This window comes from Fundulus heteroclitus, chromosome 15, assembly GCF_011125445.2.
Source record: "Fundulus heteroclitus isolate FHET01 chromosome 15, MU-UCD_Fhet_4.1, whole genome shotgun sequence".
Lineage (NCBI taxonomy): Eukaryota > Metazoa > Chordata > Actinopteri > Cyprinodontiformes > Fundulidae > Fundulus > Fundulus heteroclitus.
In genome coordinates, this window is record NC_046375.1 from 17,436,217 (window position 1) to 17,463,068 (window position 26,852).

Sequence of the window (26,852 nt, forward strand, 5' to 3'; positions counted from 1 at the left end):
AAACGTTTTAATAGATATAAAGTAAAAGTCTGAATTTCCCACTAGATGACTGCAGTTAATGAAGAGAAATGTCTGTTTGCCATCATTTAAATGAGCTCCAGGGGGTAATTAGTGGTGCAGCGTGTGGTTTGATTAACATTTTTTGTATTATTTGTTCCGAGCCAAATGAAGTGTGGCTTTTGTCTTTGATCTGAATGCGCTGCTTAAATTTGCTGCCATTACATACTGTAGGAGTTAGGTTCAACTGCTACTTCTCATTAAGCCCCCATTTCTGCATGAAAAATGCTGCCTTTTTAATAGTCTGACGCAATATTCAAGTCTTAAATGCTGCACACTTTTAATAGCAAGAGTTGGGGGGAAATCATAATTAACGGAAGTAAAGGCTTTAAAACGCCATCAGTCTGTGTTAATTTATGCGTTTACCTTAGTGAATTGAGTTACTGAAATTAACTTTTCAAAAATTGTCTAATCTATTGATATATTATATGAGGATATGTATATGATAGATATATATTATATATAGGAGATAATTTTTTTTTATCTATATATATATATATATATATATATATATATTTTATATATATATGTATATATATATATATATATATATATATTTTATATATATATATATATATATATTATACCCACATTAGCTCACAATCTAATATTAACCATTAGCATGTTAGCTAGCATTAACTAACTTTACTGTATGCAATGCATTAGTTTTTCGATCTACTCATTGCTGTGGCATCAATTGCACTCCGCTGAAGCTCAGATCACAACAGAAAGAAACAAATGTGCGATTAAAAGGATCTAAATCAACAGTGAGTGGTCACAGTTTTCTCTGCACTGCCCCTACTGGTCAACTCTATGTTGCACCATGTGCCCATTTACTCTTACGTTTGTTTCTGCCTAACTTATTCTTCAACCTCTGTGTTTATTAAGTGGGCTTCAAAAAGATGAAAATGTCTAATTAACGTTTTCTGTAAATGTAACCTTTATGTAAGTGTTGCTTTTGGCAGCAACTTATTAATTTAGTTTATAAAGCTAAAATTAAATTAAATTGAGTCATTAGGTTGTGTTTTAAGCTGTTAATAGAACAACATGCTTTGGGGTTATGTAGAGTTTTTTAATCAAACTATACAGGCTGCAAATGTTGTGGTTACGTTTGACATTTTTATTGCTGTTTAAAGCTAAAAAAAACCACTTTGCCTCTGTAGTTAAAGAGTATCGATGATCTATAGGTTGAGGTAATCATTAAACAGGGATTCAAAGTACTGAAAAGAGTAACTGATTTGTGGTCGTAAAATACATTTTTGTGTGCGCACATTGTACGAGAGAGCCTGCTGATCATCAAGTCATAAACGCGGACTTAGACTCTGAGCCGAAAAACCAATTCTGAAAATAGGTTCGGAGTGTGTAGGTGCATGTTTGCTCTTTTACAAGGCTCTTTATCTGCTCCCCTGTCTTTCTCTCTTTCTCACTCCCTGTGTTCTCCCCTCCATGTCCCTTTTTTCGCTCTTTGCTTGCAGCTGCATTGCTATAAACAGTGGAGCCACTGTGCCCTAGTTCTGAGCAGAGAGAGATGGAGAGAGAAGGGGAAAGGGTGAGGCAGGGACTGAAGACTAATGAGGGGAAAGGAAGGGAAGGGGCTTAAAGAGAAATGGTGTTTTTGAAACAAAGACAGGGGGTGGGGGGGGGGGTAGCATTATGGAGGCAGGCAAATGTGTGTGTTTCAGTGTTTGTGTGCGTTCTGCGGGTCAGATGCTCCCCCTGTGATTCGGCGACATCCTCCCTCGTGAGCTCTGCAAGACACGAGCATGCATGTGGGTGTGCGTCTGTTTGCACCATGTTTGTGTGCGATTTCAGCCATGACCAATGTGACAAGCTGTCACAGTGTGGTGTTAGCAGTCACTGCAGGTGATAAACACATAAGCATATTCTCACAACGTCCTAGTGCAAACAACATTCCCACACCTTCATTATATAGCATCTTTTTTTTTTTTGTCCGATTATTGAGAATCTCTGTATAGTTTTATTTTATTGAGGAAAAAAATAGCTGGGCGTGCTCCTATGGCGCAGGGGTAATGTGCCCAACCCATATATGGAGGCCTTAGTCCTCAACGTGGCATCCTCAGGGCCTCTGCTGCATGTCTTTCCAAAAAAAAAACAAGAAAAAGAGGGGGGGAAAAATGCTTTTATTTTCCACACAAATGTCTAATTGGCCCCCGGTTGCTGTAAACCTCTTCAGGACGTCACCAAAATGATGGAAATAGGGCTATGACAAGTTGTAAATAAAAATTCCTATGCAACATGTTTTGTGGGCAATTAAAATTGTCCACTATTGTATTAACTAAACATAAATAAACAATTTGAGACTGGAGTTTTGTTTAAATGGATTTTAATTAGGGAATTAACTGTACATATGTTCACGCAGTCAGACAACAAATACATCTGTCACAGGCGATCGCTGAGCTCATCTAGGAGAGGAGCGCACGTGCGTTTTGTGCAACATGTTGTGAGTCATAAGTTAATGTGTGCAAGAAGATGCTTTCTTAAGATGGTCAGAGTAACAGCCTCTGGGTAGTAGTGATAGCACTGATGGTACTAGAAGACTCACTAACTCCTTTTAATTCACAGTGCGCAAAATTTCATGTATGGTAAACTAGTGCATCATACATTCTCATGCTTTGCTGTAATTTGCAGAGATTAATAACTATAGGGTACATCAGGATCTGGTCACAGAAGAACGTTCAGTGTCAAATCGTCCAATAATTTCTCATCGAAGGGAAGTCTATATGGCAAAGCGCTATCCTATAGCTGTCATCAAGCGGCTTTGTCTTGTGAAGTAAGTTCAAGCTATTGTTATGAACCCCAGATGAACGCGAGTGCTTTAAGCTCAACACCCTATTGTGTCCTTGCTTGAGCTGGTTATTTTAAAGTAAGACAGGAAGTAGTTGGCTCTTATAGACTTCCCGTCTGCCTGGCCAAGACTACTCTGTTTGAAGAGCTTTAAAGAAATGTCCCCCGCTTTTAAATTGCTCATGTGGCCGCATTTGGGTGCATTTCAGGAGAAAAAAACAATTCACCTCATACAAGATGTGATTTGCGAGCACTGTGAAAATAGACTGGCTAGCTGGCTGCTAAAGGGGCTAAAATTAGCATTTGTCTCCGAGCTTTAGCTGGCGCTAAACCAAAGCGCAGCTTTTGATGAATGAACCACATTCAATCACCTCTGGATCAAAATCAGAAATACTTTTGACTCGTCAAACCTGAATTGGATAATTTTTTACTAAAATTAGAGTTGTTTAAGCAAAAATTAGAATTTCAGTGTTTTGATTGCTTTTAGAACCACTTATTAGCAGCTATTTAAAAAAAAAATGTACTGCTGATTAAAACTTTTTCAAACCTTATTTGTGAAACCTTTACTCTGTGAAAAGATAACACAAAGGGGATTCTTAGCTTTTCCATAAATGTGGCTAGACTCCCCCTGCTGTCTTGTGATTTCAGTGTTGTTTATTGTCTCATCTTGTGACCTGAATTCGCCACTTACAACAAAGCTAAATGCACCACCAGGGATCCCTCTACAAACTGGAAAATGTCACCAGAAACTTCACTCGTCGGCAGCTAGTGGCTTCTTGCCAGGTAAATGATAGATAGACTGTTATGTTTTGCATCAAGTTTAGAACGAAATAACTGAAACTGCACATCTTGTAATTTACATTTTCATATCAGTTGCAGTGCAGTTAGGGCGGGGCGATATGGCTTAAAAATAAAATCTCAGCTTTTATTATACCAAATCCGATTAATCGATTCTTCCCCTACTTTTCTTTCACAAAAAGAAATGAAAGAAATTATTAAAAAAATATGTTTTTATGTCTAGCATTTCGTCTGGGAGTTGACCTGAAGTCAAAAAGCAACTAAATACAAGTTGTGGAACAAGCATTTAAAACAAGATGGCAGCCCTGCCACTGTAAACAATGAAAATATAACTAAATGTTCGCTGATAGTGGTATTACACAATGAGCTAAGAACAGGCTTCACTTCACTTGTGTAACTTACTTAAAAAAAGTAAATCAGTAAATTAAACTGCCTCTTATTATGGTAAAAGAAAAGTGTCCTCTTTACAGTATTTTGACAGTAAGTTTTCCTAAACATATATTCAGCATTGCATGCTATTCTCTTCATGGAAGCCCACTGAGTGCATATGCAAAATAAAATCCAGATTTTTCCAAAAATTCTATGTTAAAAATGTGTAAATTCAAATGAATCGATTAAATTGATTTATTGCCTAGCCCAAGTTGTTAATCAAACTTTTTGTTTGGCATTGGATTAAAATTATTAAAAATATTTAGAAATAAAAGCGACTGAGTAGATACTCAGCAGATCAACTCTTTCCAAGCCTCATAGCAAAGCAAGGTTTGTTCATCTCTTTAAAATATTCCCTGGAATCACTGGTCAGTAGTCATATTCCTAGATCAAATCAAAACAGCTGCTTACAATAATGTTTGGTTTAGGCCAACATTTTACTTTATTTCAAAGAAAAAAGTTTCAGTTTCAGATTTTGAACACACAAAAGACTATTTGAAGAATAAAAAAATGAATATTTTTAGTTTAGCTTAAACAAATCAACAAACTCGCCGTCTTTCCGATACTTTAATTCGTATTCTGTTAGTGCGGGTGCAGCCACGGCCAGAAGCTTTATCCTTTTGGGTCATTTGTGTGTCCCTTCCGCAGAACATTATACTACATAATTGCTTACTGGGAATATCATGTAACCTGGAACATTTACTGGTACTCGAAAGCGAATTGATCAGATTGTGTTGGTTTCCTACATCAAGATTCCCAGGAGGGAATTCTATAGCATCCTTTCCAGAGCATGATCGGAGTTGAGATTGAACTGGTTAGCATTTGATAGTTAAGGGTACTCCATGAGTTTCAGCTACACCTCTAGAATCTCTGCACATGCTCAGTTTGATGCCAGGATTAAAGCCTGTGTGATAAAAGTCCCCTACTTTGATATTATATGCGGATTTGTATCCTTCAGCTTAGTTATTATCTTATGAATTCCCACCTTTTGTGAAATGTACTCCTAAAGGTTTCCTTCCAATCCTGCATCATAAATGAACTGACTGAAAAAGGGATAATTAATGCTTTTGATCATAAAACTACCTAAAAAGTCTTGTCGTGTGAATTATGCTGCTTTCTGACAACAGCCTCGCAGGTTATGATTGCTTATTCCACCTCTGCTTTCATGCCGGCCCCAGCAGGTTCCACATCACCTGCGGTGACAAAGGTTTAAAGATCTTTCACTTCCATTTAAAGCCTCTTTTTTTTTTTTTCTTAGCTTGCAATCATCCAAGCAGCACCATTCCCTTCGTAATATCGGTGTGGTTTTTATTATGCGTTTCAAAAACAGTGTCATCTAAGGGCAGCTTTACCCCTCGCGGAGGAGCACAGCTTGTCGGAAACATGCAAATGGGAGTGGATCTTCACCTGGTTCTTCACAGCGTGACATTTTCCCCTGCATTGACTCTGCAGCAGCACTTCAGAGCCGTCCTTGAATAGACTTTGTCTTTTATTTAAATAAAGTTTTGCACTTCCTCGGCGTTGGAAAATGTCGAATTGAATCCAGCCGTGTGCGTTGTGAGGTGCGCAGGTGAAGACGGCAGAGACCCTTGGGATGGGGAAGGAGGGAAAGCTGAGAACACAGCGGCGCGGGGAAGCGCAGCATGGGGAGGAGCTGCGTGCAGCGCTGTTTAATTCACCCTTTTTCATCCTGCCTCCCAATCCTCCGGGCCCAGTTTTCTCCTTTCTGTCGCCTCTCTGTGTTAACTCCTTCATGTTCTATCACCAGGGCAAAAAAGGCTCAAAATATGCACATTATTTATTCATGCCTAAAACGTTTCTTCAAGTGTAAGTCTGGCAGCCGGTGACAGCTAAGTGACCCAAGCCACGGAGCAGAAAATCCCCTCGCTGAGCCGTTACCGCGTTCACCTCCAACTCACATCCTGACAAAGAGAGGGGAGTCATAGACAGGTAGACATTAGAGCTTACATACCTCAAAGTTCGCTCTGAGGGAATTGTATGAGCAATGTTTAGTAACACAATATATAGTTCAACATATGTTACAGCTGCTGCTGACAGTCTAGAAGTTTAGAAATGCAATTTAGTGCTTAACCTGTGAAACACAATCCCTAGAAAAAAAAACTAAAGTTTTGTTGAGAAATTCTCTCACAGGCTGATTACACCAGTCTGGGGCTCTTGCAAATCAAAGTGTTTAACTCAATAAGAGAATCAGCGTCTAGTTGGGTTCATTTGTGGTAATAAACAACACAAATGGCTCAAGTTCAAAAGTCTGCTTCCATTTTCTAACCAACAAGTTAAGCGTCAAAAGGTCCAATAGCAAATATTTGTCTTGCAGGAGAAAATACTCACTGTAAAGTTACCTTTCGTGTGTCCTGAAGTTTACTGTTTTTCATTAAAGCTGTTTTTCTACTACTTTTATTTGGCTTTTATTTTAGCTTTTCCTGCTGGTGGGCAAGGTGTTGAACACCCCCTTCTTCAAGGCCATTAAAATATAAATATTCATCATTAAAATACAGAATAGTTTCAGAATTGAGGACAACAGACAATTTCCCTGTGTGTCAATACTCAGCCTTTGTTACATACAGGAATGGTGCACTCTCTCCTTCTATAGTCTACCATACATAACAGATTCCTCAAGACTTGGTAGTAAAGACCCCCCTGTAAAGTAATCTGTGATTGCAATATTGCAATATTCAAGGGTTTTGCCACAAAGAACAGCACCTTGACTTCTATAACATTTTACAAGGTTGGAGAAATCCTCTTTCACACTCTTTCTAGATCACCTGGAGTCTTGGTTCCTCTCATATGCTCTCTTCTCCTTAGCTTTCTACCCAACTTTGCTCTGGGGACTGATATGGCTGTGGAAGAACTTTGATTTTGTGTCTAGTCTGGGTTTTCCTGTATTGATTTGGCCATATGTTTTGGATGATTAATCTGCTGAAAGACCCAGTGACGGAGGTATTGTAGTTTTCCTCCAGGGGCTACCTGACATTGTTTTATGTCCTCGTATATCAAAGAGTCCATAATGCCATGAGGTCTAACAAGGTTCCCAGGACCTTGGAAGAGTAATTGGCCCACAGTGACACAGATCCTCTCCTCACCATAATTATCATCGGGCAGGAGGTGCTCTTCCAAACACATGTTTGGGTTCTCTCTGGTTACTCCAGCTTCCTCCCACTGTCCAAAAACATGACTGTTAGGTTAATTGGTCTCTCAAACTTGTCTCTTGGTTGTACCCGACCCTCGCCCACTGACCACTGGGAATAGGCACCAGCCCACTTGCGACCATACATGGAGACGTAGGTATAGACGACGAATGGATGGATAAAATATTGTATTTGCGATTCTACAACATGTGTTGTCCAGCGAGCCTTTATGAAAACATTCATCAGCGTCAACAACCTACAGTTGAACTCCAGTAATCTGAGCTGTGCTCAAGCGTCTCCGCAAGGTGTGCTCATTTCAAAAATACTTTATTCATCCAGAAGGAAAGTAAAGTGTTATAATAACATAAAATTATGCAACTTTCTTTTAAGAGTAGCTGGTTAAGAAAAACCGAGTCTCTGTCATGTCCTAATATTTTCCCGTAAACAAAGAAATCCCTGCGTTGCTAATTAAGCTTCCTAGACAGTCTAATTAACTCAAAAAGGTAAAGCTTATACAAAAAAAGGCTTCAGTTGATCCTATTTTTTCCCAGGTGTTTGCAGAAAAATAGAGCTTTGATCATGTTGGCTGTCAGGGGAGGGATTTATTTTTACATAAAACTGTCTTTAGACGGGATTAGAGGCATATATTTTTGCCCCAGTGCACTCCAAGCCATTGTTCTGCCCGAATGGAGGTATTATGGGAAATGTGTTTTTTTTTGTTTGTTTGTTTTAAAACTCAGGAAGCAATGAAATCAGGCCACTTCACAACCTGCGGGCATATATAGTAGATGTAGTTATTTTGCCTGTGTAGTTTTCTAGAAAGCATGGCGAAGTTCACCGAGCTTTCATTGACTTGTCAAATGTCTTTTGAGTCCGGGCACCACGGGCCTCTAAACTGTTCTGCTAATCACATCTCAGGGTTTTTTTTATTATCTCACTTTAGAGACGTGGAAAAATGTTTAATTAGGTGGCTTATTCTCAACTGGGTGAGAAGAGTGCTGCCATTTTTCTTTCTTCATTGTTCGTCAGTCAGAAAATAGATTTTTGTTTTGTTTGCGTTTTTCCATGTGTTCATTGAAACGTTATATAAACAGGTTTTATAAGAAACTGATAAGTGTTGAATTCTCTGCTGCAGGCAGTGTCACGGGCCTGGAGGAGTCTTTGGTATTTCCTCAGGAAACTGCTCCTCCATCCCTGCTCTGCGGTCTCAGTTTGCCCCGGCTGTCCTCTTCTTTTTCTTTGTCTTCGGGATCCAGTTTCTCCTCCCCGTTCTCGCTCCGTCCACAAATCAAACATCCCCCGGTTTGATTTCCTGCTGCTTTCCCTTCTCATATCTCTGTTTCAAACCTCCATTTTGGCTGTTCCTCCTCTGTGGCTTTCCCCCTCTTCTTTCTCCCCCCCCTCCTCTCCATCTGCCCCCTTGCTCTTTCTGCTTTTCCATCTCCTCGTGCCACATATGCTTCATTAGCGTTCCGTGTAAACCTCCACTCAAGCTTTCAGGAAATCTGCTGAAATGGGAAGAATTAGTCATCACGGCAGATTATTAGGCTGGATGCAAACATTCAAGATACTAGGCTTACCAAACCAGTGAAGTTGATTAAGTATTTAATAGGATTATTATGGGTTCTTTTTTGCTTCTGCATGCACTGTGTTTGTCGAGCCTTCGTGTGTGGTTAGCATGACCAGTAGCAAATAGGCTGGAACGACGGACTATAACCAGCTGTTATGAAGTGCTCCGTCCACCGTGATGCGAATTTTTAAGAACTGCTTTAACATTCATCAAGCTGTCTCCTCTGATCCGACCAAAACTGAACTTCTCTGGATGTCTGGAGCTGATAAAGAACAAGATGAGGAATATGGCTAGAAAGTCTCAGCTAATGCAGAGTTAAAGGTTGCGGTACTTCTCATTAACTAGACTGGCAAGCTGAAAATGTGCAGCCAAATTTTTTTAAATACTGTCCAGTTTAAGACCAATGACTACTCACCCTTTTGCTCTTCATATATTCTTTCATGTATTTCTGGCTAATGCAGGGATTTCTAATGGTGTCACAGGCAGCAGTGCAGTACCTCTTTTTCTTTTAGATGGTAAAAATATAACTATGTGATTCACCTTTTGATGTCTGCCTAAATAATTATGCTTGTTTAATACATATAATGTCACATTTTTGCTACTTTCAATCATTTTTTTACGGTCAATAATAAGGACAGCAATAAAAAAAAAAGTTGCATTTATTACAGATTGAAAGGGAAATTGAAGTGTCCAGATGTATCTTAGCATTTCTTATTGTGAGTTAAATGACTTCATTGCTTGAAGACCCAACTTGAACTAATCCATGTTTTGACCCCACAGGCAGAAATACAGCAGAGAAGCTCCACCTTCTGCCCCTCACTCTCTGAACTTTAAAATCCATTAAAACCCCCCCAGGTTGTATAGCTGCTCCTTCATACTGAATAACCTTTGAATGTTGGATGCTAATGTGTTGCTGCGAGCCTTTTACATTCATTGAATTGTATAAAAGAGAAATCTTTTTTTTTTTTTATCTCCCACCTTGTGAATGATGCATATTGCTCCTATGTGAGGAAATGAAAAGTTGAAGTAATGTTTTATAGTTATTGACCGGGACTGCAGTGAAATAGGACGGATATGATAAAGATGTGAGCAGTGCACGACATGCAGTGAATCAGCTCATTAACAGTCTGGGTTTAATTTAAACCAATATGTTCTTTTTACATAATTAAATTACTCACCTATTATAACCCTTTAGATTTCTTCGATTACTTTCGTAATGTTATTGCCATCTGTATCATGCTTTGGCAAATGTTCGTTATGTGTTGGCCAAATATAGATTTTTTTCCAAGTTAACCAATAGTTTATTTACAGATAAGTACTCTGTTTAGATTGATCTCAAGAAAAGAAATCATCTTCAAACAATACAAACTTCAATACATATGACATTTACGGCACAGTTAGGTCCAACAACACCCCTGGGCGACACCACAAACAGCATTTGTTAAGGCATCACAATCACCCTACTTAAAAAGTGTTGTTTTCCACAGAAATACCTTCTTCACCAATTTACTGCTGCCCCTCCAATTTTGGACAATTCTAGTTTTCCTGAATGATAATTTGTTTGGTCGATTGTGTAAACAGCTTTTTTTAGACCAATAAATAATCCAAATGTGTATTTTTCCTGTCTATTTAGCTCATAACTTGTAGTACCATGTGTCACAGCGTTACATGTCAAAGATGGCAATTAAGTTTGAGAATCCGACTCAAGACGAAATTTAGTTGAAAGACTTTGAACTCAACTTAGGCTCGACTTTTAGTCCATGGTCTGAGACTCCAGTCTCATTAACAGCTCAAGTAATAAACAGTGAAAATTTATAAAAATCTATTGATATCTGTAGCTTCATAATAATGTAGTAGTAATAATAATAATAATAATGACCACATTGTCTTTCCAACTGAACGCTTTATTAACTGACTTTGGATCATTAACGAAACAAACGGATCGTGACTTACCTTTAATGTTTGCTCACTGCTAAGCTAGCTGCGACATTACTCGAACACTTCCTGCCTAAAACATCAAAATAAAAGCACTTCCTGTTCTGTTCTTTCAAAGGTTCAGCTCTCGTTTATTTACTTATTACACCCTGCCTCGTTCATTATGTTGTAACTTATTCCTTCAATTTAAACCTCTTTACTATTAAGAAATAAAAACAAAGGTTTAAAATGTGGATTTTGAAAATGGTCTCGCCGTGTTATTACAATATTCTCATCTCAGAGTAGAGCATCAAGTTTGCATGAATAACCCAGGACGCCACTGGTTACTTAAATATTTCTTACTGCCTGTATGTTTGGTCGTTCTGAGACTTTCTTTGGCATCTCATTAAAAAGGACTTTGACAGACAGTTTATATAGATTTCAAAGCTTTATAGGTGTTAATACCGTAACTTTTAAACCTTGGTGTACGTTGATACTGGTAACCCGTCCCAGGTTACAGATAGTAAAACCTTTCTTGATAGTTAAAGTCCATTTTATAGATGGTTAGATGGCAGAAAAATCTTCAAAATTCAACAAATTAGTGAGATTTAGTATTTTAGCAGAGAGAATATTTGGACTTTGTGTAATAATACAACATTTTAAACCTCAGATTGTTTGTGTTTTTTTTTATAATTTTCACCCTAAAATATTATATGCAAGTGTACTTCAAACAAGAAATCTGTGCCGAGACAACTTCCCTTCTCGGTCATGTCTACACTATCACAAGCTGTTTTTTAGACTGCTCGAATAGCTAAAATCCCAAAGAAATGAAGGCTTAGAGAAGGTCCTTCATAATAAATGAGGGAAGGGGCCTGAAAGAGTCTGGGAAGGGGAGAATACAAGTAGTTTAGGGATGAAAACAAAGTCAAAGCGGTGTGAAAGCAGAGGAGCCTTTGAGACTGCAGCAAGTGAAACCTGCCAAACATGAATGGAAGTCAGTGTAACCTCTTTCTGTTGTTCAGAGTTGAAGTGCCTGTCTGCTTCTCATCTGTGTAGCCATGACAACACTGCCTGCAAAAAAAAAAAAAAAGGTAGAGTGACAGAGCGAGAAAAGGTTGATGTAAAGACACTGAGGTTGGAGAAGAACACTAAGAGGAAAAGGTGAAGGAAGTAAAGAAAAAAGACAAATAAAATGGAAGTGAAAGAGGCAGTGTTGCATCTTTTGTTCAGGAGGCTGCTTGAACACGTGGATGCAGAGGTACAGGTGTGTTTGAGATAAGCGATGTAAATTATCTCCCGGCATTCCTCATCCTGATTGCCCGTCACACGGCGTAAAGTCCGGTATATTTGCCAAACGGGTACGAAGGGCAGGTTTACTGCCATCATAAAGGCCTGTCTTCTATCAGCGTTAAGATTGGACATCCGGATAAAAGGATTTTTACTCAAACACGCAGCCTTATCAGAGAAACACACAGAAAGGACCTTTGGCAGGCAGGGATAAGCCCGAGTTACGTAAGGGCAGACGTGTGACTTCTGTGTTTCTTGGATAATTCGTGTAAACAGAAGAGAAGACAAAAACAAAATCTGTCACCTTTTATTTTCTGAGACTCATTTGACTTGATTTTGCATTTCTGCCACTCTGGGAACAAAACAGTCTCACTCCTTTATTGTATGTACCTTCATATTTTAAACAGTATGCAGCCTTTTGTGATAGATGCTTGTGATAGATGCTCTGTCCCTCCTTTTTGCTTTCCAGCATTGCGCCAAGACCCCAAAAATGCCCACGTACCACCTATCTTTACCTTAGAGCCCCTTTAACAGGCGACACAATGAGGCAGCTTGTTCTGATAAGATTTTCTTTACAATATTTGTGTGTTTTTGTTTGTTTTGCTGCCATGAGATCTGAAATCCCTGCTTTTTGAGTAGAAAAAGTATATTCTTTTGTTAAGAGTTTGTTCATAAAGCAGCTTTTCTACACAGATACCAGTAACCTGTTGCTTCCTTTCTGTTTGTCCTTATTTAACAGTGCATGTCTGTTCTTGTGTTGCAGAGTTGGCTCACAGTTCAAGCTATGCCAGGCGTTCAAGTACGTGCCCTCCTAACAGATGCTCTGCAATTAAGGCGTCGAAGCTTGATTTAATACCCAAATTACCTCTGATTACGAGTTAAGATCCTAATATGATTTAATTTCCGACAAAATCAAAATGATTGATGGTCTGATTACAGGTTTTAAGCTTCGGATTGGCTTGAAACTCTTGATTACAAAAGATCGATTCCCTCAAAATGTTTTGCACTGAAAATCAGACGGATGTGCTGCTTGTGATTTGGCGGATTAAATGTGACTCTGATTTCCTGTTTTTCAAAATGAGCCTAAATGATCCGAGCAGTGCTGGCCTCTGTCTTGGCCAGAGCAGCTGGACAGGAAGTGATTAAGGACACTGTCCATTAACTATGCTGCCTGGGTTTATGCCCTTGTTACATCAAGCGACACCCACTGCTTCTTTGAGGAAAGGACGTTTATGGACTAAACTTCAGCTTTGATCTTGTTTTCTAAAATATAGCTTGTGATTGATTTATTTTTTTTTATAACGAACAACATCTATTAATCTTTAGCTACAAATCGAGATATGTCTACGTTATCCTTTCATCAACCATACACCCGCAGGAAGGTTGTTGAATGCAGTGGAAATTTGTTTGCTTCTCAAAACCTTTCATTCCCTTTCAACGTTTTTTTTGCTATTATGTCATAATAAATCACAACGTTCTGTGTATTTTGTTGCAATTTAATGTGATAGATCAACAAGAAAATGCTGCATAATCATGAGAAAGAAGAAAGAAGAAAATAGTTTCAACCAATTTATTTTAGAGCTGAAAAATATATCCAATCACAACCATTTTCACCATATCCATGTGTGCGACAATGCAAATGGCTGCTTGAATGCGATATTGGGTCGGATAGTAACTCAAGTGTCATTCATCCAAATTCTGCATGCTAGTAATGTATTTGACGTTGACTGTGTATGATATCCATTTGTTTAAACGGTCTAGTCACGTCAGACCTACAGAACATCTGATTATATGTGGCAAGAATTGAAAATCGCCGTTCACAGACTCTACATCCAGTCTAATTTAGATGGAGCTTCTTGCAGAACGCACAAACAGTAGATGAGCAAATCTGCTGAAGGCATAACCCAAAGGATTTAAATAGTAAATGGAGAGAAAGTATATAGCAATTGTATTGTCATACTGACCACTCACAGCACCTTTTTAAGGTAGGGTCTCACTCACCCAGCCCCACTCACAGCGTTGCCTGTCAGTAGGCAGATCGGTAGGCGACTTGGGGATAAGCGCGTGCCCAGCGGCACAGCAAAATGTGGCGGGCGGAAGCTGGATTATAACAAATGTCCAATTGCACGACACCCACGGAGCTGCAGCCACCCACAGACGTACAGATGTAATTGCTGCTTCTACAAATTATTGATTCACGGCGACTGAATGCAAAAGTAGGCCTCACATTTCAAGGTTTTATTTGGAAAACCACATATCCTTCTTCTCCTGCTTCACAATCACGCTCTGCTTTGTGTTGGTTAAAACATCAAATTCAAAACAGAGTAAATTTGATCTGATGTTTAAATGTGAAAAAAGATTTTTTTTAATACTTGAATACTTTTGCAATGCTCAGTAAAGGGATGGAAAAATATTTCTTAGTGGTCGCTTGTTGTTAGCCACCCATACTAGTGGCAAATTATCAGTGATGAGCAGAGATTGGCCGCCGTGATTGCCAGAGCTGTGCAAAAGCCAAGCAAGGTCTGCATCCCATGATTTAAATGACCCTGAACACAATCTGATCATTAGCACTAAGTGCACCTGTTTGATTTATGCAGAAATGTGCACACCGTCTCCTAAAGAGGGAGGCAGATTTAAGAGGAATTCAATGAGCCGTAGTGGGGAAAAGGCAATGGCTAGAGATCAGTCGGAGATGTGTCTGTCAAACCGAGAGGCAGGTTGCGGGTAATCTAATCACGTCTCGGTACAACAGCAGCGGTGCTTCTCCGAAAAAGAAAAACAAAACTCAATAACACACGAGGAACTACAACCGAGCAGAACATCTTGTTAGGCTGGAAACAAGTGAGGAGAAAAACAACAAACAGTGCAGCTAACACGGGTTTGCGCGGATGAAATATAGATGAGTGAGGTGTTCGGTGATGAATCCTGGGTTTTGTTTGGGCCGTTGTTAGCAGGCTGAAGATTTGGCAACGAACAACCTAAACCCACAAATGCACAATGCTCGTGTCAACACTATGTAGTCCTGGTGGTGATAGCCTGCTGTGACAGATTATCTCCGAGCTCATAAACTAGAGACGCATCAGTTGCAGTTTTCTAGGCAGGCGTTGATTTCTGATTTGGTGAGGCACCAGATTGCCCCTGATTACAGCCACCAGCCAAGCAATCAGTCATTCCTTAATCAAAAGGTTAGGACTTAATTCATCTGGTGGACGACGGGGGTGCACTGCTGTTTCACTGTCGAGCTGCAGACGTAGTCTTGGAGTAGACCTGACAAGTGTGTGCCAAGTAGGAGGGTCCTTCACAAACCTGCGGGACTGATGTGTCCTTTGTGTGGAGATAACAGGATGTTTTTCAATGGAGCTTTTAGATACAGCCGTTTTGTGCAAAGCCGTACATTTAGTGGCTTAACTTTAAAAAGCAGAATCAAAACGAAACAGACTGTGAGGACTCTCAACAGTTACTAAAGTCGGCTATAGTGATGAAACATTGCCTTATTTTCATTACTGTCTTTTTAAATTGAAAAATTACTAAGCTTTGCCCTTAAACAAGAGCCAAACATGAACATCACTGGTATGGAGAAATATACTCGACAGCCCAAATCTAGCTGCCTGCTGCACTCAACTAGCCCCAAACGCCTCGAGAGACTTTGTAGCCTGAGACTTGTGACCTTACAGCAGCGCTTCCCGCCTACCCATCAAAAGGGGTTCTCAAGTAAAACTCGGCATCTGTGAATTCTCTACATATCCAAACAAACTCCAAACGTAATTTTTTTTTATATTCTCAACTGGCGACACGTTCTTATTCATAAAATGTAAACAACAAATGTTATTTTCAAGCGGTTTTACTGTTGCATATTGATCGTATAAATGAATACATACTGATAAAATCAAATTATTGTTTAAAACGCCCAACATTTTTATTTCACCGCTGAATAAAGTGTAATAAAAGTTGATTATTAATTTTCTTTCTTAATTAAAAGGGTCTAGAAACCTACCGAACTGTGACTCAGAAACCTTGATTTTTGAATATCATTACACCCCTACTGACTGTTTAAGAAGATAGTTATTTCACCACTTGAAGCCGTGTTTGCTGTATTTAAGGCAATCAACTCTTAGCCTGGTGTGGTTAGTCAGTGGCGAGTCCTTTTAGCTGCTCTCTGAATAAAGGAAGGTGTGAGTTTTTACACCCTTCCTGACGCAAATGGGAGCCAAACCCAGGTCCTCCGTGTCAAGGATGTGGACTTAACTCACTACATCACAGGCTGTGGTAATCTGCTATCACAGAAAATTATGGGAATAGACTAAATATGATCGGATTGTAACCTTTTTCCTCAATACAAAATGAATACAGGCATATAAAAAATATTGTAGGACACCCTACTATAGTTAAATGCAAATAAATGAATTTTACCAACACAGAAAAATCAAGCGATAGAAATTAAAGAAAGACCTCTCAAATTTTCTGTATAGAAGTTTTTTTTTTATTATTTGGTAAAGCATAAATTATGACACTTTGAAGCTTTATGATCCAAAGCTTCAAATTGCTTAATCAAAACACAGACAAATCACAACTGTCTTTATCAGTTGCACAAAGAACATTGTTACTAAACATTTCAAATAGAGGTTTGCCCTGTTTAAACCTCATTTAGTTCGGTTTGCTCCTTCCGCTTTATGGAAAATGGTCTCCAAGTGGATAACATTTAAAACAGCTGCCAACATGTCCGGGTCTAGCTGTCGAAGCAAGTTCACCCTGAGAGCAGACCGCAAGATGCTAAAAGAAGTCGCCAAAAAAAACCTAAAATATCATCCATTCACCCTGTATCATCACAAAGGTTCTTTGCCTTCTAAGAAAAACACGATTCCCAGACAAACGTTTACCAGACAGAACCACAGAGACAGATCTGACCTTCTGGAGTACTGTTCGAGTACTGTTCTCTGGATAGAAAAGGTGTAGAACTGAAATATTTGGATACCAGAACAAAGGAAATTTTTTGGCTTAAACCAAATAAAGCATTCCAATAAAACATTATTTTAAAAAAAACTCACACCAGCTTTCAAGCATGTAGGTGGAAGTGCCATGGTTTGGTGATGCTTTGCTGCAGGACCTGGCCATCTTACCATCACCATGACTACTTGTGCGTATCAGACGGATTTTCAGGAAAGTTTGACACGTCTGTGAAAAGATAAAGCTGAAACAGAACTGGAACCTGCTACACAACATGTAAACATTTCTGAACGCTGAGCTAAATACTTAACGGGGTGTCCTAGTTTTTTTCATGTCTATCTGTAACCATAAGCATACCTCAAAGATCTAAACGGATGTTTACAATATGCACTACTGTTGCTTTATATTTCACTTCAAAAGCTATGTTTAGCTATGCCAGCTTCTGGGGCACGGTAGGAAACGGCGTAACGGCTTATTTATCAGGAGTTTTTTTTGGTGGTTTCTCTGTTGTCTAGTCACACCGGGAACATATTGTTTTGTGCTCAAGAATTGCACTTCCACGAGTTTTACGCTTTGACTAGAAAATGTCTTCCCGGCAGCAAAATGCAACATGCAGCAAGACTTTTGTATCGAAATAGAAGTTCAGATTAGATTTCCAGGAAATTAGATTGAGTTATCTAAAAGTGGCCACGATCCACTGATCGCTCTGGCCCTTTAACACACCTCCCCCACAGTCACTGGCAGACCGGGTTGGAGGTGCGAGGCACGTTTCAGTACAAGGACAATGCAAAGGGCTTTATAGGATTAAAACATAGGATAATAAAAACTGAATAAATTAGAGTAAAAAAGAACAGTTGGGATACAATTTATGAAAAACAGGAAAATGGAGACTACAGGCAAATATTGATTTTAAAAACAATTGGACCACAAATTTAACTAATGATGTTTCAGTTTAACTAGAACAGTAAAAGGTAATCTTGATTTAAAGGAACTCAGGCTTTCTGCACTTTTACAGTTTTCTGGAAGTTTGTTCCAGATAAGTGGAGCATAGGAACTAAATGCTGCTTCTCCTTGTTTGGTTCTGGTTCTAGGTATGCAGAGAAGGCTGGAGCCAGAAGACCTGAGTGGTCTGGATGGTTGATACCCTGATAACAAGTCTGTGATGCATTTAGGTGCTAAGCCATTCGGGGATTTATAGACTAACAGAAGTATTTTAAAGTCTATTCTCTGAGATACAGGGAGTGATGTGCTCTACTTTCTTAGTCTTGGTGAGGACGTGGGCAGCAGCGTTCTGGATCAGCTGCAGTTGTCTAAGTGACTTTTCAGGCAGACCTGTAAGGACACTGTTGCAGTAATCAATTCGACTAAAAATAAATGCATGGTTGAGTTTTTCAAGATCCTGCTGGGACATTAGTCCTTTAATCCTGGAAATATACTTCAGGTGATAGAAGGCCGACTTAGTAACTCCCTTTATGTGCCTCTGAAGGTTCAGGTTTGAGTCCATCACGACACTGAGACTTCAGCTCTGACCTAGACCAAATTATGTTTGCTGTTTAAGCTCTTTATTACTAACTCATTGCTTTTCCATGAATATAATGTCAGTTTTTTTCATATTTTGAGCTGTTGCCTTACACATAAAATGTAAGGCTAGGGCTTAAATCCCCCAGTAATAATTGAAGGGGCAGCATAGGGCGTCAGGGTTTTATGGCTGAGTTTTGTGATTTCCAGTATTTACAAAACTTTGACCAGCTGGTTTCCGTTTCTGAGCTTTAATCTAAAAACAGCATTTAAAATATATGTTTTAACCTTTTTACAATAAAAGGTCAAAGCAGAGGGGACATTAAAACCGTGTGTGTGTGTGAGAAGTGGTACTGTAGAACACGGTGTCAATCATTTAAAACAAAAAAAAATTTGTTTTTATACTTCAAGCTGTCTTTGGCATCCTATATTGGCATTTAAATTTAGCTGTAGTAATTATGAACAGCGCTCTTTGTGCATATTCCCTGTAGAGAATGTGGATCCTCAGATTTACTCTGAGCTTGTACCAATAAATGCCGATGCTAAAAGCTCAAGAGTACAAAAAAACCTTAACAATAATTCTGTTGTACTCAGCCTTACTGTTATCTGCTGAAAATCTCGCTCTCTTGCAGCCTAATTGAACTCAGACAGGTCTTGATGTATTGCAGAAAATGAGTTTCTCTTTAAAAAGCTTCCTACATCTCTGTGCTTCCTCTGACTTTAAGCACAAACAGCTCACTGACAATAGCTTACTTTAAGTCTTCTTCCCTACCCTGAGGAGCGTTGTTATTAGTGCAACCCAGCAGAGCTTCAGTAAGATAGATCTGAAATTCAAAATTGTTCAATTCTAGTCCCCCAGTGGATTTCTTGGTCTCTTTTGAACAACCCATCTGCTGCATAACAACACTGCTCCCAAATCAGAGCTGGATCAAAACGTCCTTGCTCTTTAATGAACCGTGTAATTCTTACTGTGCCTTTAAGGCCTGGTTTACGCAGGCATAATAAAACACTGATCTGTGAATGAAGAAAGAAAGAAAACAACAAAGAGGCGAGGTTCGAAGCACTAAAAAGAAAGGAGCAGGCTTTTTAATCTCCTCCCTGGGATTTAAATTCTGACGGTCGCAGACCTCGTCATCCTCTCAGGCTGTCTCGCTCGTCTCCTTTCATGCAGCATTTTTCTACAAAGCACCATAAAACAAACCTACGGGCCCAGTGGGATTTGGGGCCAGAGCAGATTAGCTGGAGGATCTCCTCCTTGCTGGACTTGGTAATCAGATGATGACGTGATTATCATTGAGCAGCTCCAGTTATGTGTGTGTGTGTGGACCTCAGGCCGACCGAATGGATGATGGATTTTTCTCTTCCTCGCTCTCTCTGAACTGCTGCCCAGCCTCCAGCCCGCATGCCAACTTTAACTGTATTTCTACATGAATTATTGACTTTGTAACCGTCTTTCAGTTTCTCCTGGACGGCGGTTTGTAGGTTTGACTCGCCTGGTTTTAACCCGTCGTTTCTGCCGTTTGCTCTGCAGCGTTTGCAGACTGATGAAGAAATGAAGCTGGTGAATAAACAGTTTTTCCTCATTACTGGGGGAAGGAAGTTCACCAAATTCAAAGAGGAGCTGTGAGATAACAGTTTTCATAACATCAGTTGTTGTTGGCTTTTTTTTTTTCTGTGGAGACATTCTGGTTTTAGCTGTTTGTTTCAGATTCTTCAGAATACTTTATTACTTTATTACTTTAATCAGTTCAGCTGTCCACTCGGACAGTACAGGCGATCACGAGCTCGCACAGAAATAAAATAAAATGAGTAACATCCCTGTGCACATCAAACAAATAACCTGCAACTTGCGTTGCCTGAGCTACTAAGCAGTTTAGTGCAAAATGCTGCAAAAATAAGTCCACCGGGGTCAACCATCACGGTTCAGCAGGCTAACAGCAGAAGGAATAAAAGACGCTGAGGAGCTATTGGTTCTCCTAGGTGGCGCTACAACGCGGCAGCATGAGGGCGTTAGAGGAAATTCCGTTTCTGGAGACTACTACTCTGGCTTTTCTGACCATCGGCCTACACGTCACCCTGCTGAACGCTAATGACCTTGGAGCAGAACCTAGGCGATGCCACTGAGACCGCTGTTCACCAACAACCCCCCCGAACCAGCAGAAAGAAGAAGAAGTTCAAATACTTCAGTCAATGAGTGAAGATGCTCGTGTATTATCTTCAAAATAATAATTATCCTCTGCATTTATTTTATATTTTGCTGGAAGATTAGTGATAATAAATCTCAATTGTAGAAAAACCCAGAAGAGCCAAAATGTCAGCAAGGCGAATCATTTCAATCGCATCCATAATAGGACACCTTGCTAATTAATTCTTCGTTGTCCAGGAAATATATGAAGGGCTCTTTGAGCTGTGAGAGCAAACATCCTGACAAGTCGGCTACTTGATTATAAGTTTGAAAACTTATAATTTAGCCAACAAACAAGAGCCTCACAGAGTCTTGGTTGCTGTTAAACTATGTATCCATATATCTGACATGCTGCTGGTCAGCTCAGCTGAAAATCACTTGAATCTGACGTTAAATATCAAAAACCTCAGATTGAAGCCGTCTTCTAGGACTTTTAGGTCAGGGGCAGTGTGGGGTTCACATTGAGGACGTGTCTGTTCTTTCTTTTTTACGTCATTCCTTCCTTGTTTGTCCTCCCATCTGTCCCCTCTTGTCCTCTCTCTCCCTTCTTCTGTCCTTCCTAACTTCTTCCCTCTTCTTCTTTCCTTGTGTTCTCCTACTTGTGTTCTTCCTTCCTTCTTCCAGTTTCTTGCTTTTTCGTGGTTCTTTCATGGTGAACTTCAGTGTTCTTGTGTGTTAAAATGAAAACGAAGGCCTGAGAGCTGTGGAAAGCTGAGTCTGGACTATTCTGGAATGGGTACTAGTGGTAAGGAGTATGGGCGCCCAGAGCGGCACCTGTTCAGTCATTTTGAATTATTCCAGTTTCTGTTAGGCTCGCCCTCATTTCTGAGCATTTCTCCGATGCTGAACATTAAACTACTTCAGTTTTTAACGGTGACCTCTGGGATTGTAAATCCCTTTCTGCTTGCTAAACACTTTGTTTTTCTTGTCCTGTAGCCAGAGAGAAGAACATTCTTTTCTTCGTCCGTTTGCAGCGCTTTGAGAAACCTCCTACGGTTTTATGTTCTCCTCAACAATAAGTGGAGAGAGGAAATGTTTGCGCCAGCAGCCCCGCAGTGGCGTTTGGCTGCGTAGAGCTCTGGACGAGACGTTTTGGTTTGAAACAGACGTGACAGGGTGTCGGTTTAGCCCCGCTGCCGCAGCTCTGTGATTTCTCACCACGATGCTGTTTTAATGCTCCGGAGCCGTCGGCTTGTTGGGTGTCGTCTTTCTTCTAGGGTCACACGTCCCAGAGTTTGATTTTTCTCCTTGAGGGTTTGCCAGCATGACACGGGCTGCGCTTCCTCTTACGATGTTTGAGCATCCTGCCAGATTCTGGTTCCTGAGAGCTCATAACTAACGGCCTTTTCGTGGAAGCCCAACAGGTCTCGTACGTTTTAATATAAACTGGCTGTTAAATACAAAACTGCAATATGTCATCAGTGCATGTGCGTGTATTATCATCCATGTGATGTATTTTATTGTAACTTAATGTTATAGACTAGTCCAAAGCTTTACACAGCTGTGATTTTCCATGCATTTCTACAAAGATTACGTTGCACATTCAGGAGACGGGCTGCTTTTGATAAACGGGTGTCGGGGTAAAGGGGGCTGAATACAAGTGCGTGCTACACTGGTCAGGTTTGTCCTTGCAAACAACCATTGGAAGATTCCAGTAATAGATATTGAATTTTTTATGGAAAGGTGTGATAAAGTTCAAGGCGTACAAACGCTGCAACACTGGCTTTCCTATTTTTGTCCACACCTCGGCGCTAATGAAGGGTTCATGTCTGCGCTCGCTCCCTGCTGCTCATGCTGTAATATAAGGTTGTCAGTCAATTAAAACATAATAGTTGGTGTTGTTAATTGCATCTAATCACAGATCTCTTCTTCTGCAGTTTTACACTGTTTTATTTTTGGTCTTGCACCGGCTCGCAGCTTTTAAAAGCTTTTTTTGTGGCTTCATCGCGTCCCTCTCGGTGTTGATTATATTTAGAGCGTCTGAAAGCGGCTCACCTTTTACTCTAAACCCTTTGCTCTCTGGGTAGTTGAGAACTGGTTGTGATTTCAGTGGTATTTGGTGGTCGACAAAGTAGACGTGAGCTTCAGTGCATTAGCTGTTTTTTTTTTTTCCACTCTCAGATGTAAACGGTGTCTCCTGTGGCTTTTATAGACCTATCATATCGTTTTCACTCATTTCCAGTTAGCAGCTAGCTTTCCCTACTGCTTTCCGCTAAATTCTGTCAATCCTGAGCTGCTGGTTGCCATCTTAGATTATCTACCTTTAGCTTGAACTGATATGATCATCATATCATCTCTGCGGTCGCCCCAGGGCAGGAGCACTTTATTTCCTGGACAACTGTGGAGCCAAAAGCGTTTGCCGACATTAAATGTTGCCTTAATTCAGGTCCAGGATCTGTCTGAGTGAAGAGGAAGCGCTGTAGGTCGCTGTGTAATGCTGCAAAGTCATCGGGATGGAGACAAATGAGGAGGGATGCCTTGCTGTTAAAGTTAAAGCTGAGATTCAGAAGTGCTGCTTGTTCAACATAAACAGTGACGTTTGCTTCGGCGCTGTCCGCATAACTGAAAATTTTTTTATGAATTTGTTGGGTTTCTCTATGGTTTTTGAAATATTACGCTTTTTTTATGTCTTTCTTTGACTCAGTAAAGGCTGAAAAATTAGCTAACCTTTCATGTTTAGCAAAGTTTTCTTCTTTCTTTTCCATACCTTTTGATTCTCTGTCCTTTCTTGTAAATGAAACGTGACAAAATTTTTTTTCCCAGATTACTGAAATTGGGTGCAAATTATGTTAATTTTGTCAAATTTAGATGTGAATAAAGTTTTCTAACTTCTTATTTTTTCTGATTAAACGTTTTCTACTCGGTGAGACAAGTTCCAGTTTTCCAAGCAGGCCGGTTTTAAACATTTAAACGCAGATTTAATGTAACACAAATGCCTAGTATGCCCTAGTATTGCTCCAGCCCTTAGCTTGTGTAAATAGTGGCAAAGTGGCACTTGAAGCCTGTTTCTACACTTGGTATTGTGTTGCGTCAACATCAAAAGCCCTGCAGTTCCTGAATATCCATTTTCTCCGCTTCTTCTCCTCAGGTGGACGTCGCCGCTCGGAGCCCGACGAGGCTGAGCTGCTGAGGGTCAGCAAGAGATTGGTCGAGGATGCCATCAGCCGCGCGTTGCAGCAGTACAAACAGGAAACGCTTCAGAACGGGGGCGGGCCCAACGCCGCAGCGGTCCAGCCGCCCGGGAGTGCGGGGGAGACGAAGACGGACACTACGGCCAACTCCTCCACGGACAACAGGAAGTGACATCTCTGCGCGGAGGCAAACGGACTTTGGACAACCGGCGGCCCAGAACAGATCAGCCAGACCTGGCTAAACATGGGGGGGAGGGGGGGGGAGTGAGTGAGACCGGCGCTCAAAGCCAGAACCGGTCAGCCTCCCACCTTAGCTAGCCGGGCAAAGCGCTGAATAATTCGGTAATATTGCTTCACCTCGATGCTCCGTGACTGTCATAGCAGGACGCCTTGCTAATTAACTCTCCGTTGTCCAGGAAACTCGTGAAGCGCTCGTCCAATCGCAGGCTTCACTGTGAGCTGCCGCAACAAACTGCCCATTCAGAGTAGAGACGGTTATATTTTCTAGAAACGTTTGGTCCGCTGTCACCTGCACTTAAAACCAGCTCAGCGACGTCCTTACGATCGGTTGCGGGTGATGTTTGAAACAAATCTCCTCCCAGACGACTCCTCCGCTCATCACTGTGTGGCCTGAGCTGGTCTGACTCACCCAGGCTGGGTTCTTCCCGCCTGAATCACGGTTCAGGGTGTCGGGCTTTTCCTAATCGGGCTGTCATGATCGGGACGTGGATTTTCTTTTACCTGCCAGCATTTTCTCCCCCTCTTCAGATGTCTGCCTCCGCCGGGTCTCAGAAACACGAGCTTTAAGTGTTGTATAACAGCCCCGTTTGATCCCAGTGTTCCTCTCTGAGACAATCGCCAAGCCAGGTCGCGTCTGGTCGCAGGTTCCCGAAGCCGAGCCGGACTCCAGCGTTTCGATTCCACGAGCGCCCTTCTTCCACGCAGTGCATTAGAGTAATAGATGACTACAGATAACACTAACTCAGTCCAGGAAGATGGGAGGCAGTGATTGCTAGAAAATAATGCAATGACTTTGTTGCCAAGAACACATCCGTACTTGATCGATGCCAAAACTGACACCGTTGTATTGTTTTCCCCGTCTACCGTCTGTCCTTTTTTTGAAAGAGTGAAACGGCTTCTGAAGACCTGAAACAGATTATTTATTCAACGTCTGCCGTTTAAAGATTGAGGCAAACCTTGGGTCGAAGACGCGCTCGAGTCTGGCCGCTTGATGCGACTTTTTTTTCTTTTCTTCTTTCCAGACGTTCTTAGCGTGATCTGAAAAGCTTTTGTCGGGTAGCAATTGTCAAGGAGGCAAACTCTGTCAGACGAAAGGCTCGCCAGCTCTTAAGTTTGGAGACCTCTGTTTGTTTTCCATTTTTCGTTTTTTGTTTTTCTGCATTGTGCGTGGCTCTGCAGCTCGTTCAGCCAATTCATGCCATTCAGAAATAGACGCCCGTCGGCACGAAATTGAAGGAGATTAGATTTTCCTGAAAGGCTCCTGGAGGTAATTGATAGTGAAGGATGATGCGGGGATAAGCAGATACATTTAATCACTTTTAAGGTTTTATTTGCTTGTTTTATTTGACGCTGAAGCAGAATCTGTTCTCCGAGAGTAAAAATATGATTTCATGTGAAAGTATATATACAGTGTATTTAATTTTTCTGTTACTGGACAGTGACATTTAATTTTGAAAATCTTACAAGCACAAAAGTTTCAATTTTATTTTTATTTTTTTAAAGCTGTTTTTGACTTCAGGTTCGTTGACGTGGAACGATGTTCATGCCGTTAAATTCGACCCACCTGTGCTGAAAGTGGCCTTCTGTCACTAAAAACAAGTTTTTTGTGATTATAGTTTTGTTGTGACTTGCCGTGGTGATGCGTTGGTGACATTTTGTAACCGGAGTGAAACCAGCTCCTAAATGTCAACCTTTGGACAAAGATTATTATTATTATTTTTTTTTTTAGTAAAATAAGTTTTAAAAAAAACACGTTAAAACAGCTTTTGTGTTGAATCCAAGCTATTTGCAGCTTCCTGTCCTTCGAGCGCAAACAGCTCGGAGCGTGAAACTACGGCTAAACCCACAGAAGCACCGTGACTCTGGGCAGCCGCTCATTTTGTCTTGGGGTGGACTTTGAACGTTTTGGGGTTTTTTTCTGGTTTGGTCTTTTGCTGTCACCGGATCCTTAAATCTCCACGAAGAATCCCCTTTAATGCACAAGTTGTCCTGTTGGCCTCTGTGATTGTTCATCTGTCTCTGAAAGCCTGTGAGAGTGTGTGCTCTCGTTCACATGGTGTCCAGGGGATGTTTGATCAGTGGATCCCCCTACGTGTCTCCTCCTGTCTGCATCAGTCATGACAACGTCCGGTCGTCTGTGGATGTTGTTTGTCTTTCCATGTATCCACACGTATGTTGGGTCGTGTGTGTGTGTGTGTGTGTGTGAGTGTGTGTTCTTTGTACTGTGTCTTGTATACCTTGTTCTGCCATGTCTGAACAATAAAACAGGATATGACATTTAAAACCAATATGCATCCGTCTGTCTCCTTGGGTCCAGGTGTTCATAAGAGCCCACTGTGGCTGCAGGTTGGCTTTCTACTGTATTAGAAGAGTGAATGTTCAGATACAGTGGCTCTTAAAGGTGTGCATTTATTTGAGAAATAATTTCCAAACTTTTCCCGCACTTGATGCGGCATTTATCCTGCGCTGTTCAACTGAGAACAAACAAATATCTTTGATGGAAAAATGCCACATGTCAACGCAGCAACATTTCCCCCACTCTAGCTTGAATTAGCTCTTCAAATCGATCAGATTGTGAGGAAAATCTCTTCACCCACTGATTTTCTGTCAGGTTTAGACTTGTGCTCTCTCCCAGGCCGATCTAAAACCAGCGGCCGTATTCAACCAAGATTCCCAAGACTAAAAGCAGCTCTTAGTGAATTAGAATTTTTAGATTTTTCTTAGAATTTTACCTCGTTAAGATAAAAGTTACTCACAACGCATCTTAGGCCTTAGGACAGCTCCTAAAGGGACAAAATGTTAGGAGTAGAGAGCAGGTCCTTTAATGA

The 26,852-nt window shown here is 40.6% G+C and overlaps 1 protein-coding gene across 1 annotated transcript in view; it reads left to right on the plus strand.

Moving 5' to 3' along the window:
* The window catches only part of LOC105919209 (A-kinase anchor protein 7), a 70,930-nt gene extending 44,618 nt beyond the window's left edge, over positions 1-26,312 (plus strand). Inside the window, exon 10 of the mRNA XM_036147565.1 lies at positions 23,742-26,312. Coding sequence (XP_036003458.1) covers positions 23,742-23,956 — 215 coding nt within the window. The 3' untranslated portion in view covers positions 23,957-26,312. The remainder of the gene's footprint in view (positions 1-23,741) is intronic.
* Positions 26,313-26,852: the final 540 nt, after the last annotated feature.